The sequence below is a fragment of the Merops nubicus genome, unplaced genomic scaffold (genome assembly GCF_000691845.1).
Source record: "Merops nubicus isolate BGI_N331 unplaced genomic scaffold, ASM69184v1 scaffold3865, whole genome shotgun sequence".
Classification (NCBI taxonomy): Eukaryota; Metazoa; Chordata; class Aves; order Coraciiformes; family Meropidae; genus Merops; species Merops nubicus.
The window spans coordinates 16,246-31,800 of NW_008611463.1; the positions used below are offsets into that span (position 1 = coordinate 16,246).

The 15,555-nt window shown below is 44.8% G+C and overlaps 1 protein-coding gene across 1 annotated transcript in view; it reads left to right on the forward strand.

The window, feature by feature from the left end:
- Positions 1-15,332, forward strand: part of ARIH2 (ariadne RBR E3 ubiquitin protein ligase 2) — a 27,760-nt gene extending 12,428 nt beyond the window's left edge. The window contains exons 2-14 of the mRNA XM_008941212.1: positions 756-823; positions 2,526-2,589; positions 4,679-4,826; positions 5,557-5,678; positions 6,543-6,652; positions 7,579-7,696; positions 9,154-9,204; positions 9,305-9,326; positions 10,820-10,971; positions 12,034-12,177; positions 12,520-12,588; positions 13,517-13,600; positions 14,074-15,332. Coding sequence (XP_008939460.1) covers positions 756-823; positions 2,526-2,589; positions 4,679-4,826; positions 5,557-5,678; positions 6,543-6,652; positions 7,579-7,696; positions 9,154-9,204; positions 9,305-9,326; positions 10,820-10,971; positions 12,034-12,177; positions 12,520-12,588; positions 13,517-13,600; positions 14,074-14,145 — 1,224 coding nt within the window. The 3' untranslated portion in view covers positions 14,146-15,332. The remainder of the gene's footprint in view (positions 1-755; positions 824-2,525; positions 2,590-4,678; positions 4,827-5,556; positions 5,679-6,542; positions 6,653-7,578; positions 7,697-9,153; positions 9,205-9,304; positions 9,327-10,819; positions 10,972-12,033; positions 12,178-12,519; positions 12,589-13,516; positions 13,601-14,073) is intronic.
- Positions 15,333-15,555: the final 223 nt, after the last annotated feature.

Genomic DNA, 15,555 nt, shown 5'->3' on the forward strand with positions numbered 1-15,555 from the left:
GGTGCCTGTAGTTTTGGTTGGTAAGAGCCTTTTTGTGCTAGCTGACCAATCTGTTTTCTTCCGAAATAAACATTAGTTTAATTTAATATAGAAGCAAAGGATAACTTGTTTGCTTGTGTCCTTGTAACACGACTTTAATTGCCATGTTGTAGTATTCTAGAAGGTGCTTGGGCTACCGTGGCCTGTGCTAGTGCTTGCCAGGAGTCCACATAATGCAAGCAGCTCGACATGGACATAGTTCCTGTGACAGTAGCTTTCCATCTTCCTATTCCCATCCAGCATACAACTTCCTTCTGTACAGTGAAGGCTTGGAAAAATGTTTTGGTTTTTCCCCTGCCCTTTGCTGTCACATGTGGCATGCCTGCCTTTGCAGCTTGTTTCTGCTTCTCCAGCTCAGTCAGTGGTGTCTGTCTGCCTGCAGTTCCTACTTTGCACACTCAGTGAGGACCCTGATCCCAGTCTGGTCGGGCTTCTCAAGTGGCAGCCACAGTCAGGACTGGATGTGAGGCTTCCATGAGCTGTTAAGTTAATCCATGAACACTTGAGTCCTTCCTTCCATGCTTCATTCCAACCTGTATATTGCAGATGCATTGTCTGTGAGCATTATCTCTAGTAGTTAAATGAGAACTGAGTGTCACTGGGATATTGTACTGAGTTTGTACAACTTGCTAGTCTTAGAAGAAGATCATAGTCCTAAGCAGAGATGTGGCCTCAAAATACGCCTAACTTGACTTTTTCTTTTATTTTCCACCTAGGTATCACATGCTGTTGCAAAGCTAGTATTAGTTAGTTTCCACTGGCAAATCTCAGAGATTTTGGAAAGGTAAGTGTAAATAGTCCTACCTCTTCGGTGCTCAGTGCTTTTCCATCTTGCTTTGCAGACAGGAATGCTCAGGGTGGTCCGTAGGGGCCTTTTCCACAAGTGTCTTTGAACCTGAAAGCAGGGCACACGGTCCATTCCAGAGGGCAGAGGAAAAACACTGGTTTTCTGAGGCTGCATTGCCTGTAAGATAAACAGGGAAAGGGTGACGGTGGTAAATGTCTTCAGTTGGAGGAATTATTGTCATATTTGGAACCCTGTAGATGCATTTAGCTTAAACTTTGAGGTAACAGATGGAAAGTGCTGCATCTATATTTATTTATTTTAACAAACAGGTAATGCATGTTCTGTTTTGAACATAAAAGCCCTGAATCAAAGGAGCGCTGAACCGATGCTGATCTGTTCTTTAGTACTACATTCACACTGCAAGGTTTGCTCTTTCTGAACATAAGTGATGGTCTTTTTCCAAGCTGACTGGCATTTGGAGAGCAGGAGAAAGTGGTGTGAGAGAACTGAGAAGTGTAGCCCCTTTGTTGCTTGGTCAGTGTCACTGGAACAAAGTCCTCCAACTGATTTGAAGAGGAGAGTTCAGGCTCTGCCCAAACACGTACAGGAAGCATGTCAGGAGGCACTGCTCTCTGGCAGCCCCTCCAGAAAATACTGGCTCAGAACTGAACATTGTCTGAAAATAGAGAGCATATCAGTGTGACTCATTCTGCTCTGCCATTTCTGACCCAGTAGCCAGCAACTTCGTCCAGAGAACATATGGGAGATGCATCTCATGTATGGATATGGTGGCAGCATCATGGGTAACTGGCTCATTGGTTACCATGCATCCTGTGAAAGCTTTTCTCTGGGGAGTGTGCAGGGCGAGATTCCTGCATGGCAGCTCAGGGTGATTATGCAGGATAACTAATGAGATTTAAACAAGAGGAAGTTTGGGGAAGTGTTTACTTCTAAAGCTATGACTTTGCAAGTTGATCTCCAGTTGATCTGGTCCTCAAACTTCTGTCTTGGTATGAAGTGACATTATCAAATGAAAGTTCCCTAGTACAACTAAAAAGTGCTAGTGAGCAGGGAGGATTTACAGCATGTTTGCAACAGTGATGCTGCTATTTCTGAATTAATTGAAAAATCAACATTCCTCTGCAATGGAAATCTCAAACAACAAAACATGTTTAGTTTGAAGGCTCCTGATAGACAGCTTTATACACCTAAGAGGTGATAATCTGTCACAGAGTAAATACTTAACTAGATAATAGACTTGGGTCAAAGTGAGACATAACCAGGATAACCTGATTTTACAAAGGCATAGGAAACAGACAGCAGCCTCACTAGAGTGTGTTACTATGGTCAGTGGCTTAGGTCTGCTCTAGGACTGTGGATGGAAAATCTTAGCTTCAAAAATAATTTTTCAGGGGTAGGGAGAGAGTTGTAGAAAAATATTCATCAAGGAATATGAGGGAAATGTTAATCCAGTGCTGAGAGAAGTATTATTCCTGTTTCTGATTGTGAAGAAAACTCTTATGAAGTTTTGTTGAGAGTTCAGCTCACTATGTGAAGGAGTCTGGCACAGGACACGCTTCCTTTGTTGAAACCTACCCTACCATTTGCAGTCTATTATTTATTCAGGCAAGGAGGATCGATTTAACAAAGCAAAATGTATTCAGAAATTGATTTGATCCTTCTTCAATTGCCTTTTCAGGCACAAGTCTAATGCTGCCCAATTGCTAGTAGAAGCACGAGTTCAGCCCACCTCATCCAAACATGTAAGTATGCTAACTATTTTGGTCTGTTCCCTTGGCAGACACCTCTGACCCACCTCATAGGAGGATTGCATTACTAATGGCATAGTCTGTCCCATGTTAACCCTTTGCAAACTCAAGTCTAACAACCTAACTCAATGCCAGGTTTACTTCTTAAATGAGAATACATTCAAAAGGTGTCTAACATGTAATAGCAGCGTTGCTATTGTCTTGCAGGTAGTGTTCAAGAATTACTTGCCTCAAAAAGTGAAGCTCATTTTTTTGGTGTGAGTGGTGGTACTCACTGGAAGGAGCAGAGTGCATGGGCTTGGCTCCCTCTTCCAGTGCTGCTCGTTCTGTAAAGGCACTCAAGGGAAGCTCTGGCTACACAGAGTGAACAGAGTTTGTCTGTGGCTGAAACAGAGAGGTTTAAAGGGGTTTTTTTATTCCTGAGGTGACTGTTTGCTGCACCGCTCTGCTTAAGCCGAATCTCCCAGTGGTTGCTGCTGACCTAGGCAGTAGTGATATTTGAACCAACAGCTTATTTTTTGCAGCCAGGCCCACACAGGTCTTTAGATACCAGTGTCATGTCCCCCCCTCCCCTTTAGATAGAAACTTCCTGTTTCATGTTTATAGTTTTTGTTCACAGTGGGTGTCTCTGTACAATCCACAGTTACCCTAGGAAGACATTGCCATGTATCAGATTTTGAGTGATAAAATATTACATCTGAGAAACACGCTTCAGGTTGGGGGGAAGGGAGATTTTAAAAGCCTGATTTGGCATCTGAGCTGACTTGTAACTAGCAGACAGTGAAAATGCTAAAACAGCTGACAGGAGTGAACTTCATGGACTCAAAATAAATTATCTGCCTAGAGTCCAGAAAAAAAAACAAAACAAACAAAAAAACCAAAACAAACTTACTTTGTTATTTGACATACTTGCAAATTCATCCACCTATTTTGAGATTTTCTGAATCTTGTATCAGCTGTCACTTTAGTACTCTCCACTGGACTGGTGATTTCATTTTGGGAAGAAAGATAATACATTAATTAAAAGGTTAGTTTATGTCTTCACAAACTGGGTTTGGTGGGCAATTCATCACAGTCTTTTTTTACATGAAAGGGCAAATTGCTCTGTGCTTTGGCTCCTAATGCAGAATGATGATATTCTGGGGGCAGATGCTCATACTGACTCGATAGGGAGAAGCTCTAGTGGTGAGCTCGGAGGGACAGCTTCTGCAGGTTTGAGTTAGTGTCTGTGCTGTTCAACTTGAGCAGTTGTTCTGAGCAATCAGTGCAGCTGCAGACTTGGTGAATCTTACTCTGGTTCATAAGTGAGGGACTTAGAACAAAGTCGCATTATTTCCTTTTTCATGTGGTCATGCTATAAAACAAGCTCAGCTGGTCATGTGGCTGTGTTTTGTGCTGCTGCTTCTCTGGTTCTCTGGCAGAGCTAGGCATGGAAAGTGAGGGCTGAATCACACAGGCTTCTCAAAGAGTAGCAAAGGTTTAAGTAGATGAAAAGTAATTATATGACTTTTCTGTGAAAGGAGAAATAGGAACATAAATTCCTGATAACAGCTTTGAAGAGTCTTACTTGAGATGATGCTGTGCTAGACCTAGTTCTTCAGGTCTCACGGGAGAGCCAAGGTGTGTTGAAGGCTAGATCTGGGTCTAGGGATTAGCTCTGTGATACCCAAGGGGACATCCAGACTGCTTCCCAGTGCTTTAGTGAAGCAATAGCAGAATTATGCCTGACTTGAAACAAACGCTCTAATCCTTTTCAGCTAGAGGGATGATGCCTACTTTGCCAAATGTAGCACAGGCAGAAGATAAAAGATGTGAGATGGTGGCCTGTGAACTCCCCTTCCTTTATGTGTAAACACTCCACACCTCCAGTTGTCTCTCCTCTTACTCAAAGTCATTATCCAGTAAAAGGGCACTGCTAAGCCTGCTTCAGCTATAGCTGCCCTCCAGGACCTGTGGAACAGTGACAGAGTCTGACCCAACTCACAAAGAGTGTCAGTAAGTTCAGGAAGGGACTATCACAGTGATGTATTTCCTCATTTTTCAAACAAGGTGAGAGTAAGAAGGCTGCTGTGTCTCTCCCCAGGCAATGGTCCATTCCTCCCACCACTGCGCGGTGTGCATGCAGTTTGTGCGGAAGGAGAACCTGCTCTCTCTGGCCTGTCAGCACCAGTTCTGCCGCAGCTGCTGGGAGCAGCACTGTACCGTGCTCGTCAAGGATGGTGTCGGAGTCGGTGAGTTCAGGGCTGATGTGGGGCTGGCACTGTGTGTGCCGTGTTGGCTGTTCTGATGATGACCGGCTGAATTGGTCTAAATCATCAGTAATCTCAGTAATGAGACAAAGGAGCATGGAATGAGTATTTGTGACAAACTTAACTCAAGCTAGCAGCCTTACCTGAGACCCTGGTTAGTGCTGGCATGCCATCAGGAGATCACAGCTCCAGCCTAACAAAATGTGCAAACCCATAGATCCATTTGCTGCGTTTCTCCCCTTGTGATCTCAAGAGCATGAGCGTAACAAGTCAGAAGCTGCCAATCTGCTGCATTTTGGGTTTGCGTCTCTCGTAGTGTAGTTACCCTACCCCTGGAGTGCTTGTGGATGCAAACATCTGTTCCCTTTGTGTCGGGTAGAAGCCAGTAGTTGCCAGAGTAGCTTTGGGCTTTCCCTAGCCTGTGTTTAATTTTGGCGTGGCAGTAGCATGCAATTTTCTACTGACCTTGTGAATCTGACCTTGTGAATACTGACTGAAGCACTCACTTGTCCTGATGCACGTGTGCCCTGTCATCTTTCGGTGGAGACAGTTGGGCTTCAGCTTTTCAGCAGCCCTGGTAGATTTTTTTCACAGTTGTGTCCCTCTTGCCACAACAACAGATGGCAGCTAGGAAATGGTGTTGAATGCTCCCTGTGCATTCACTCCTTAGTACAAGCCTGCACTGCACTAAAATGTTGTTTCCTCTTCTCAGGGGTCTCCTGTATGGCTCAGGACTGCCTACTTCGGACACCAGAAGACTTTGTGTTTCCATTGCTGCCTAGTGAAGAGCTGAAAGACAAATACAGGCGCTACCTCTTCAGGGACTATGTTGAGGTATTATTGTTTTTTTCAGTTTTAAACTACCCTGGGTCAGTTCATCAGTGATTTGCAGAAATTTGAAGTGTCTTGCATCTTTGATTAGAACTGCAGAAACTGCACCAAAATTGTCCCAAATAAACATGATGTGACTGCTCCTGTAGGACAGCTTGACTGACGAGTAAATTTGTCTGTGAGGTCACCCAGTAACTCCTTGGCTGGTGCTTCAGAATTCTCAGAGTGCTGCAGTTGAGAACTTCAAATTTCAGTCTGAGTTTTAAAGTTCTTCTTCCTCTTGCATAGATACTTTAAATTCTGAAAAATAAGTCCCTTATCTTAGTGTAGCCCAGCTCAGTTGGCTTGCTCAGTACTTTTTATCTGAGATTTTTTGAAATTAAAACAACAATTACTAAGGTTAAATGTGCAGAAGCATTTGGGTAACTGGGAACTCTCGGGAAGCAGCAAAGCAGGGTGAAAGAGTGGTGCCACCTCTCTTTAATAACAGACCCTTTGGGAGGAGACAGTCACCACAGGAGAGCAGCTGAATACATTCTGGGGCTCGAGGAAAGGGTGGGGAAAGAGTTCAAATGGGGTAAAATTGTTTGTTCAGTGTCTTGGTGGGGTCTTACTGTTATGTTGCTTTGCTTATTTGGTCTGTAACCCTCCATTGAACTCCCTGTTGTAGAGAAGCTGTAACTAATACTCCCTTTCCTGATGTGGAAGAGCTTTATCTGCTCTATTAGCCAATACCTGGGCACACTTTTCACTTTTTCAACAGGAAATATCTGACTTGTTTGTTTTTGAGGAGAGGAATTGTTAAACTTGAATAGATAATGCACTTCTGCACCCACTGCTGATCTTACCACCTTGGTATGTTCACAGAGCCATTACCAGCTGCAGCTGTGTCCTGGTGCAGATTGCCCTATGGTCATACAGGTACAAGAGCCAAAAGCCCGGCGAGTGCAGTGCAATCGTTGCAATGAGGTCTTCTGGTAAGAAACAGAAAAGGTTAAAGATCACAAGGAAAGTGTATGCTGTCCTCAGAGCTACTCCATTTGCTTGCCAACAGGTTCAGTGTGTAGAAGCATCTCAAATGCTTTGCTAGAGTTGTTTGTAACTTGAGTTAGCTTGAGTAACTGGACACCTGGGTCTGACTCCTGCAGGTGGTCAGCCATTCCCTTGCTCCCCAAACTCCCTGGGAGCTGGGTGTTCTGACAACCAGGGAACGCAGGGCTTGAGTAATGAAGGGGTTACAAATCTACTGTTCACATATTTTGGCTAGATTACAAGTTTTGGTACAGACATGGTGACTGGGAGAGATTCTGGTAATCATAGAATCATAGGGGTTGGAAGGGACCTCGAAAGATCATCCAGTCCAACCCCCCTGCTAGAGCAGGGTCACCTGCTATCTGCTGGTGTTGAGGTTTTGAGTTTATTACAAGTATTTGACTCCAAGTGTGTTTGATGTGTTTTGGAGCTCATGTGAGAGCTCATGTTTCTGCTGATTAAGAACACTAATGTGCTTTGCCTGACTTCAAGTGTATATGGGGCTGCTCATGCTAATGCCAGTGCCTGGTATCCACCACTGGAGTCAGGCTACTTGTAAAGCCACTGGTATGCCCCAGGCCTCTGCAGTCACGTTAGAACAGCCATAGGTAGACTCTAGGGAGGGGTGTGTCGGCCCTGAGACATGATTGTCAGAGGCAGCCTCAGTTCACTCTCATCCTGACTGGCTTCTGCAGAAGAGGGTGGGGGGTTGCTGGAGTTCAGCCTTGGTCTTTGCATTCCAGCTGCACACAAGTGCATTTGCATCCCTTACCCTCGCTTGGCCTCCTAGATTTTGGGGACCAGGAAAACCTCAGTTCTTGAGTCCCTTCCTTGGAAATCAATAGGTTTTGTTTTCCCCCTCCCCGTCAAGCTTTAAGTGCCGGCAGATGTACCACGCGCCCACCGACTGCGCCACCATTCGCAAGTGGCTCACCAAGTGTGCGGACGACTCCGAGACGGCCAACTACATCAGCGCTCACACTAAAGATGTAAGGGCCAGCACCTGCCTGCTTTGTCTTCTCCTCTGGTTCTGCCTGGGAAGCAAGATGCAGTTCTCTACATACATGGCAGCGTGTGCTGCTTTTTCGTTTGTGCTGCAGATTCTCATAGCTCCCCAGGGACTGGTAGAACACGGCTGCATGCCTTGGCGATGCACTGTGCGGGAAGTCCAGCTGTCCTCCTGCACTAAGGACCTGGTGGTCCTTATTCCAGACCTGCTGTGAATGCTTTTGGCAGCCAGGTGTGCTGCCCTCCCACGGGTGGAAGAATTGTGGCTACTTTCAGTAGGAGATCAGTGGAGATGTATTTAAAATGGAAGGAGAGAGTGTAGTAAGTGTGGAGTCAGTACCAAATAAGGCACCAGTGGTATTTAAACCTGAAAACTGTGGAGTACTGTGAACTGGAAGGTGAGGGGGATAAAGTCTTGCTTTGTTAAGAACAGCAAAAAGAGGTAGATGAAGTCTATAAATTAGACATTGAAATACTTCTAGTAGATTCAGACCCCAGAAAAAGAAATAGTGTTACCTATTTTGCACACTAGGCTCAATGCCTGTACTATTGTCTTTAAAAGTTGTAGATATGCTACCTTTGTCCTCCAGATTAGCTATCTGGAAGTTGTAACTTTTAATGTCTTTTGGGGATTTTGTAGCCTGACTTCAAAACAGTTCTTAGCTGGCATTTGTTCTACCATAGCCAGTGATAATTGTGACAGTGCTAATTAGCTGCAAGCTTCAGCTGTGTTTCTGAAGTGGGTGCTAGAAATCTCAAATTCCCTCTTTTGAAGGTGTCAACGTGTGATGCCATTGTTGGTCCTATGCTCTTTTGTAGAAATAAGGTTCTGTTATATTGAGCATTTTCCTGGCATACGTTTTGCCTGCCATTAAAATTTATAAACAGTGGCAAAACTCAACTTCCTCCTTTGTACCTGTGCAACCCCAAAAAATGTAACTGAACTTGACGCTCCAGGTCATCACTGGAGCAAAGACGTGTGCAGCTCTTAGTGTGGTCAGCCAGATTCTCTGCAGCTAGCTCAGTTGTCACCTGTTAGTGGCTACTGAAGGCAGGATACAGTGCTGATTCTCTTGTAGTCTAAGTAGCTGTGGAAGCCACTGGCTTATGTGAACTAATTATGTCCCTGTACCTGAGCAACTGCTGAATGCTAACCCAGTGAGACTTTCAGTTTTACAAGGCATAACAACAGCAGATTGTTCTTAAGCAAGCAGTCCAGTGTGACTTCCCTGGCTTTGCCTTTCTGCCTCCTTTTCAAATGGAGCTGTTGGGAACGGGTGGGAGGCAGGGTGTGTATGTGTTAATATCCTCATGGACTCATCTGCGTATTTAGGAAAAAAAAAAAAAGGCAGGAGGGGAATAATGACACAAGTGTTGTGATTCTGTTGAAGGCTGCTAGAGACAGAGCTGGATCTAACAAATGCTTCTGTTTCCCCAGTGTCCCAAGTGCAATATCTGTATTGAAAAGAATGGAGGCTGCAATCACATGGTGAGCAATTCCCTGAACACATCGGACCTTCCTTGTTTTAAGCAGAATCTTTTTTTCCCTGCTTTCCACTGACCCATGTCTCCTGTCTCTTCTTTTTCAGCAATGCTCCAAATGCAAGCATGGTAAGTAGGATTTGGAAGCAGTTTTCTCTACAGTGTTAATGATGATAGCCTCTTCTCTTTTTTTTTTTTTTTGTGATATGAAGACAGATTGTGACCATTGAAATATTTTTCCCTCTGGTAAAAGGTGAACAGGATATTAATTACAGATGTGTGTGATAGCTTTATTTCTTTTTCACTGGCTGTGATCTCAGCTGAGTTCTAACTCTGTGCTGGTTTGGCTCCCTGTTCCTTACATGTCCATTGTATAGAGAAGTCTCCATTTCTGCCATAATATTAACACTGCAATCCATATCAGAGAAGAGTATTAAATGCTTTCCATTTGTCATCAGCTGAAAATACTGTCAGAACTGAGCCATTTACTCAGATCAGTTTAAGTTCTGCTTAGTGATGGAAATAATGAGCTTCAACCAAGATGAAACTGCAGGGGCTGTGAATTGTTCTGCATAACATTATCTGTTGGACTTCTCAGTCCATCTCTGTGCAATTAGCAGCCTCAGTTTCTTTGGCCCACTGTGTGGTCCTACAAAATGACAGCCTGTTCTTGCACTTGCCTTTTTATGGCAGAATTAATTTCTGTTGCCTCGGAGGGAGCCCTCTATGTTAAGTATGCTACTAGGAAATACTGTAATATCAGAATCTTATTTGGAAGATGATTTAAAATTACCGTCCTCTCTCATTTCCTTTGCTTTGGGATCCTCAGCAGCACTGGAGGTGCTTTGGTGGAGCTCTGTGACAAGGGTGAGCAGGCAAGTGACAAGGTACAGGTGACTAGCACTTGAGAGGGCTGGTGAACCCTGGAAATACCAATTTCAATCTCTCATTATGAGTAACACAGAAGTGATTCCTATTGTAACAACTTAATCTTCACCTTTTTTCCTTAGAACACTCACAGCCTCACTCTGAAATGAGGAAACTTGTCATGTGGGTTTTGCAATTGCTCTCTTTCCTCCACTTTCTTCCCAATTCAGTGGCTCCTAGCTTGAAGTGTCATAAAGCACTGATACCTGAAGCTACCTGGGTAGTTCCCTCCTTGAAAGAACTGAGGGCAGACTTTCTTTTGCATGAGTTAGTTCACTTTTGGATTTGAGCATATTTTATTCAGCCAGTAAATCCATGTCCACATCGGGCAGCATGCCAGTGGTGGAGAGGATGCAACTCACAAATAAAACTGCAGCCTGTCTCTTCTTCAGTCTAGAGTGACAGCCTGTGCAGAGCTCAACCACAGTTCTACCCATTGGTCTTGGTGTACAGGATGCAGCACTTCAGGATTTACTTGCTGTAGTTGCACAAGAGGCTGTACAATGAAAATCTTCAAGACAGGCTGGTATTTTTGGCTCACTATTGTGTTCCATTGTGCAAGATGATACAAAATGTATATGTTTCTTGGCCTGCCAGAAGTATCTGAAAACAGATGGGCTGTGTCTCCTGAAGCTTTTCTTTCTTGGAGTTTTTTTTTCTGTGCATCACAGTGGGCTTTTCACTGTTTTCTGCAGACTTCTGCTGGATGTGTCTGGGAGACTGGAAGACTCACGGCAGCGAGTACTACGAATGCAGTCGGTACAAAGAGAATCCTGATATTGTAAACCAGAGTCAGCAAGCACAGGCCAGGGAGGCCCTTAAGAAGTACTTGTTCTATTTTGAGAGGGTAGGAGACATCTCCTTGGCCAGAGCTGCTGTAGCCTTTTAATGCTCCCTGCCTGGTGCAAAGGTCGTTGCCAGCAATCACCGTGCAAGAAACTGCCCAAAGAGAATCTGTGCCGAATTTTCAGGCCCTGTTGTTTTTCACTCAAAATCCTGCCCTGCGAGTCCCATCCAAACTAATAATGCTGTACCCAAAGTGTATCATATTTGCTTCTATATTTCATTGTGCTAGAGAAAACCAGTATTACCTGTGTGCCACTAAACTGTTTTCCTGCAGTCTGAGTGCTGCTGCAGTAGGCAGATACTGCTTAAATCGTTTCCTTACAGGATTGGGGAACTTCAGTTCCTTGCAGTATGCCTTTATAGAGACAAAGGGTAAATAAACTCTTCCATGTTCAAAGCTCCATTTGCTATAGCAAAATTTTCCTAAAATTGTGTGTAATAAAAGTTGCTGTCAGAAGCATCCCTGTCCACACAGCAGGCTCGATGCACCTGGCCATACAGTGCAATTCTAGAGCAGCATCTCTAGAAGAGAATGTGGTAGAGATTAAATGCTGCTGCATTTCAGTTTCCCCATCAAAATGAGTTTATTCTTCAAACCATGAGCCAAATCCTGTGGTAAAATAAATGTTTTCATTCCTGGCTCTCCAGGCCAACAGGCTTTGGGAAATGGCCGTGTTTACAATGTGCACATGGATGTTGGAATTTACTGAGCCCATGTGAAATTTTATTTAAACTCTTGACCTTTATGTATAGAAATCCTTTAAGTAGGTGAATCATCTTTACTTTCCTCTTGTTAGACACAAGGTCATTGTGTGACCAGAGGGTGTTCCCATGCTGAGGAGCTGGGTTTGCTCCCTGCTCTTTGCTCCTGTCAGACTGTCGTACACAGCCTCCAACACTTGCTACTGGAGGTGCTCCCTTACTGTTCTTTCCCACAGCATGTATTGCCTTGCTGGACTCCTGCCTCACTTCAGTTTCTGCTTGCTAGAGCTTGTGCTTTTACAGCAGCAGTACTCTGGTCTCATGCCATTTTTTCTTTTCCCCACCTCCCTGCCCCTTGCAGTGGGAGAATCACAATAAAAGCCTACAGCTGGAGGCACAGACGTACCAACGAATCCAGGAGAAAATCCAAGAAAGAGTTATGAATAACTTGGGAACATGGATAGACTGGCAATACCTACAAAATGCTGCAAAACTACTTGCAAAGGTAGGTCTGTCTTGTTTGGCACAGAGGACAGAATAAGCACCAGAATGCTAAATTCACAACATGAAGTGAGGAAGAGAATTTAGGGGTTGTGGTCATGTGGGACAGTACCTCTGGTCTAGGACATGAGCTAGCCAAAAATTATCTGGAAGTCACCTCCACAGTGTTATACTTTAACTGCACAAGTTCTTCCAAGGAAGGTGTAGGAAATTCCACTGTGAAGTGTCCAGTTGTCCTTGTCAGAAAGTAGCTTCTTAGCCTGTAGTTGTCACACAAAGGTGACTGTGCTGACTTCCTAGTCTGAGACTCTGTCCTTCTCTCTCTGTTCCTCCCACTCCCCGACAGTGTCGTTACACCCTGCAGTACACATACCCGTATGCCTACTACATGGAGTCTGGGCCCAGAAAGAAACTGGTAAGATGTTTTGCTTTCTTTTTCCTGGTAGTTTTTTGGAGTGTAGCTGGCAGCATGTTAGGCTGAATTCCAGAGCTTGGCAGCATCTGAAATATTAGTCCCGAGTTTTAGGTAAGGACAGGACAAATAATAGGTGGTTTTGCACCTTTCCTCTTCCCTTCAAGTTGCCCAGCAGCTCAGTCCTGACACATCACGTTATTTTCCCAGGGCGCTTCACTGCACTTTCACTAACAAGCAATTTATCCAGAATGTTTTGAGGCTGGAAGTATGTGTTTGTTCCTTGGTAAGATTTATCACAGTGGTGTGGGCCATATTTCATGTGAAGAGCTGCTGGAGGATAGTTTTTTCCAACCTTGAATCAGAGGGTACCATTGCTTTTTATTCCTCCTACAAGTTCCTTGATGGCTTGAAGCATCCCAGGGGCTGGACATGTCCAAAAATAGCCCTGAATTCACCAAAGAGGTTGTTTCTTTGACTCAGTTGTTCAGTAGAACCTGTTATCCAGTCTGTCCCCATAGCACCATATGTATTCTCTGAGGCTGCGGACAGATCTTCTGGATCTGACGGTGCCAGTGGAACAAGCTGCTGCTCCCAGGAGTGGTTAACAGTCCCTCTGCTCTGCCTGCAGAGCAGCTCACAAGAGCTACTTCTGACCCATTCATGGCAAAATGACCTGAGTTAGGAGATATCTGCAGTGGTTTTAGGCTGACTGGGTTAATGTGACGTGGGCTGGGGAGTGCTTACACAAGAAACTCCTGGAAGGGGTGATGCTGTCTAGCTAAAGGTGGATAAGGAGGAGGCACAAACCTGCTCTGCCAGCACAGCTGTCAACAGAGCACATTTGTTTGCTCCTCAAGTGTAGTGTGTGGTGTGAACCTGTTCCACTAAACTAGTTTCTTGTTGCTGTCTCTGATTTCACTCTTTGCAGTTTGAATACCAGCAGGCCCAGCTGGAGGCTGAAATTGAAAATCTCTCCTGGAAGGTGGAGCGAGCAGACAGCTATGACAGAGGGGTGAGTGCTCTGCTTGCTCAAGCCTGCTGGCCAGATGTTGTTTGTTGGGCGTAACGCTTCGGCAGGAGCTCCATGGCAGTCAAGGGGGAGGGTTCTGAGAAGCTAGACCTAGAAACTCACCTTTAGCCAGCAGAAGTGGAGTGCTCACTGGACTCCACTTTTTATGGGAGAGAGGGAGGGTTGCAGTGAGTCCCGCAAATGGAAACAGGACCCTTTAACAAAGCTCTGGAGGAAGCTACATGTAGCCCTCCAGTGAACAGCAGAATCCTTAAGTGTGTAGCTTCTTAGACAGAGCAGGAGCCAGGTAACTGCAGAGGGAACGCACATGAAAAGGAAAAGGATCTGCAGTCTGGTGATCCAAAACGTGCATGTGAAGTGTGGTGCTTCTTAGGCTGGAGCTTCTTAGTCTCTCCCTAAAATGAGCTCTTCTCCAGGGACTTCACGCTAACAGTTTCTACCTTCTGTTTTACCAGGACTTAGAGAATCAGATGCACATAGCAGAGCAGAGACGGAGGACCCTGCTGAAGGACTTCCACGACACATAAGGCAGGAGGCAGTGAGGAAGCGCAGGGGCGAGAGCAGCGAGTGAAGTGACGGCAGCTTCACCGGGATAAGCAGGCACTGCCTCTGGGAGAACACGGCCAAGGACAAAGCCACCCCTCCCCTTGCAAGTCAGACACATGCAAACACCACATCTTAGTCCAGTTTGTTCTCTTCTATTTCTGTTTCTGTTTCTGCCAGGCTAGAGGCCAGAGTTCAGATTGGCATATTTCCTGGGACATTTCCCTCCTGCCCTTGATGGCTTCGGAAGGGGAGGAAGTTTTTTCTCTGAATGGCTGTTAATAGTATTAGATCATGACAATTTATGTAATTTTCAACGGTTGTACAATTATACAGACAAAACCTTAGAATAACACACAACCCTTTTTAAAAATAAATTGGCAGTGGAGTGTTTTTCCTTAATCTGCTTGTAAATTTAATGGGCTTTTCCCCCTCTCCCTCTCCCTTCCTCTGACTCAAAAATCCTCCTGGGCACTGAAGGAGGTTACAAAATATCTCAGCTAGATTTCCCGATGCTCCTTTAACCAGGGCATTGTAGCACTGGCATTGCAGGAGGAGAGTGGCTGGGGTGAAAAGGGGGCGGCGGCGGTGAAGAGTGGCTGCTGCTGCTGTGTCTGACCTGACAGTGCCAGCAGCGGCCACGATTTAGCGTGATTACACGTGACATCTCTTTTCTTGTAAATCAGCTCTGCAAAATCCTGCTACACAGACAAAAGCAAACAGAGGAATTGTAGGGGAGAGACCAGGTTAACACGCGGGGATATGCCTTGAGTCAGGTCAGATTCTGCATTTGATGAATTTTAGGTCTTCCATGTAGATTTTTGCTTTACTTGTTTTAGTGGGGAGGGTGTTGTATTGCCAAAGTGAGTGATGAGGGAATAGTAGCATACAGTTGTTAATCGAGGCTTGGAGCTTTTGCAGAGTGAAACAATCCATGTTAAACAGTGCCATGCAGCCTGGTAAAGATGATTTGTGCCTGCCAGGTAACGTGGCTAAGAAAATTTGATCCCATTTCAAGGTGAGACAAAACACCACTACATTGTGAGGAGGAAAGATGATGTACAACACACTCCCTGGCACGTGTTTGCAATGTCGACAGGCACTTGAATACAGGTGCACTGCTTGTGCAGAGCCTGCACCAAGCCAGGCAGAAAATTAACTAGCAAAATTAATTTATTTGTATATTAGTATTGATACTGGTGGGGACTTACCAGAAAATGGATTGTTAGGAGCATGTGGAGCTTTTTTATTAACATTCTTTTTTTCTAATGTAAAATATACACTAAAATAAAAATATGAAAACCTAGTTCATCTTAGTAGGGGTTAACATGAAAAAGGTAACTTGAATGGTGATGCCTGTTTGCTCCAGGAAGCAGGCCACGCGTTGCCATTTC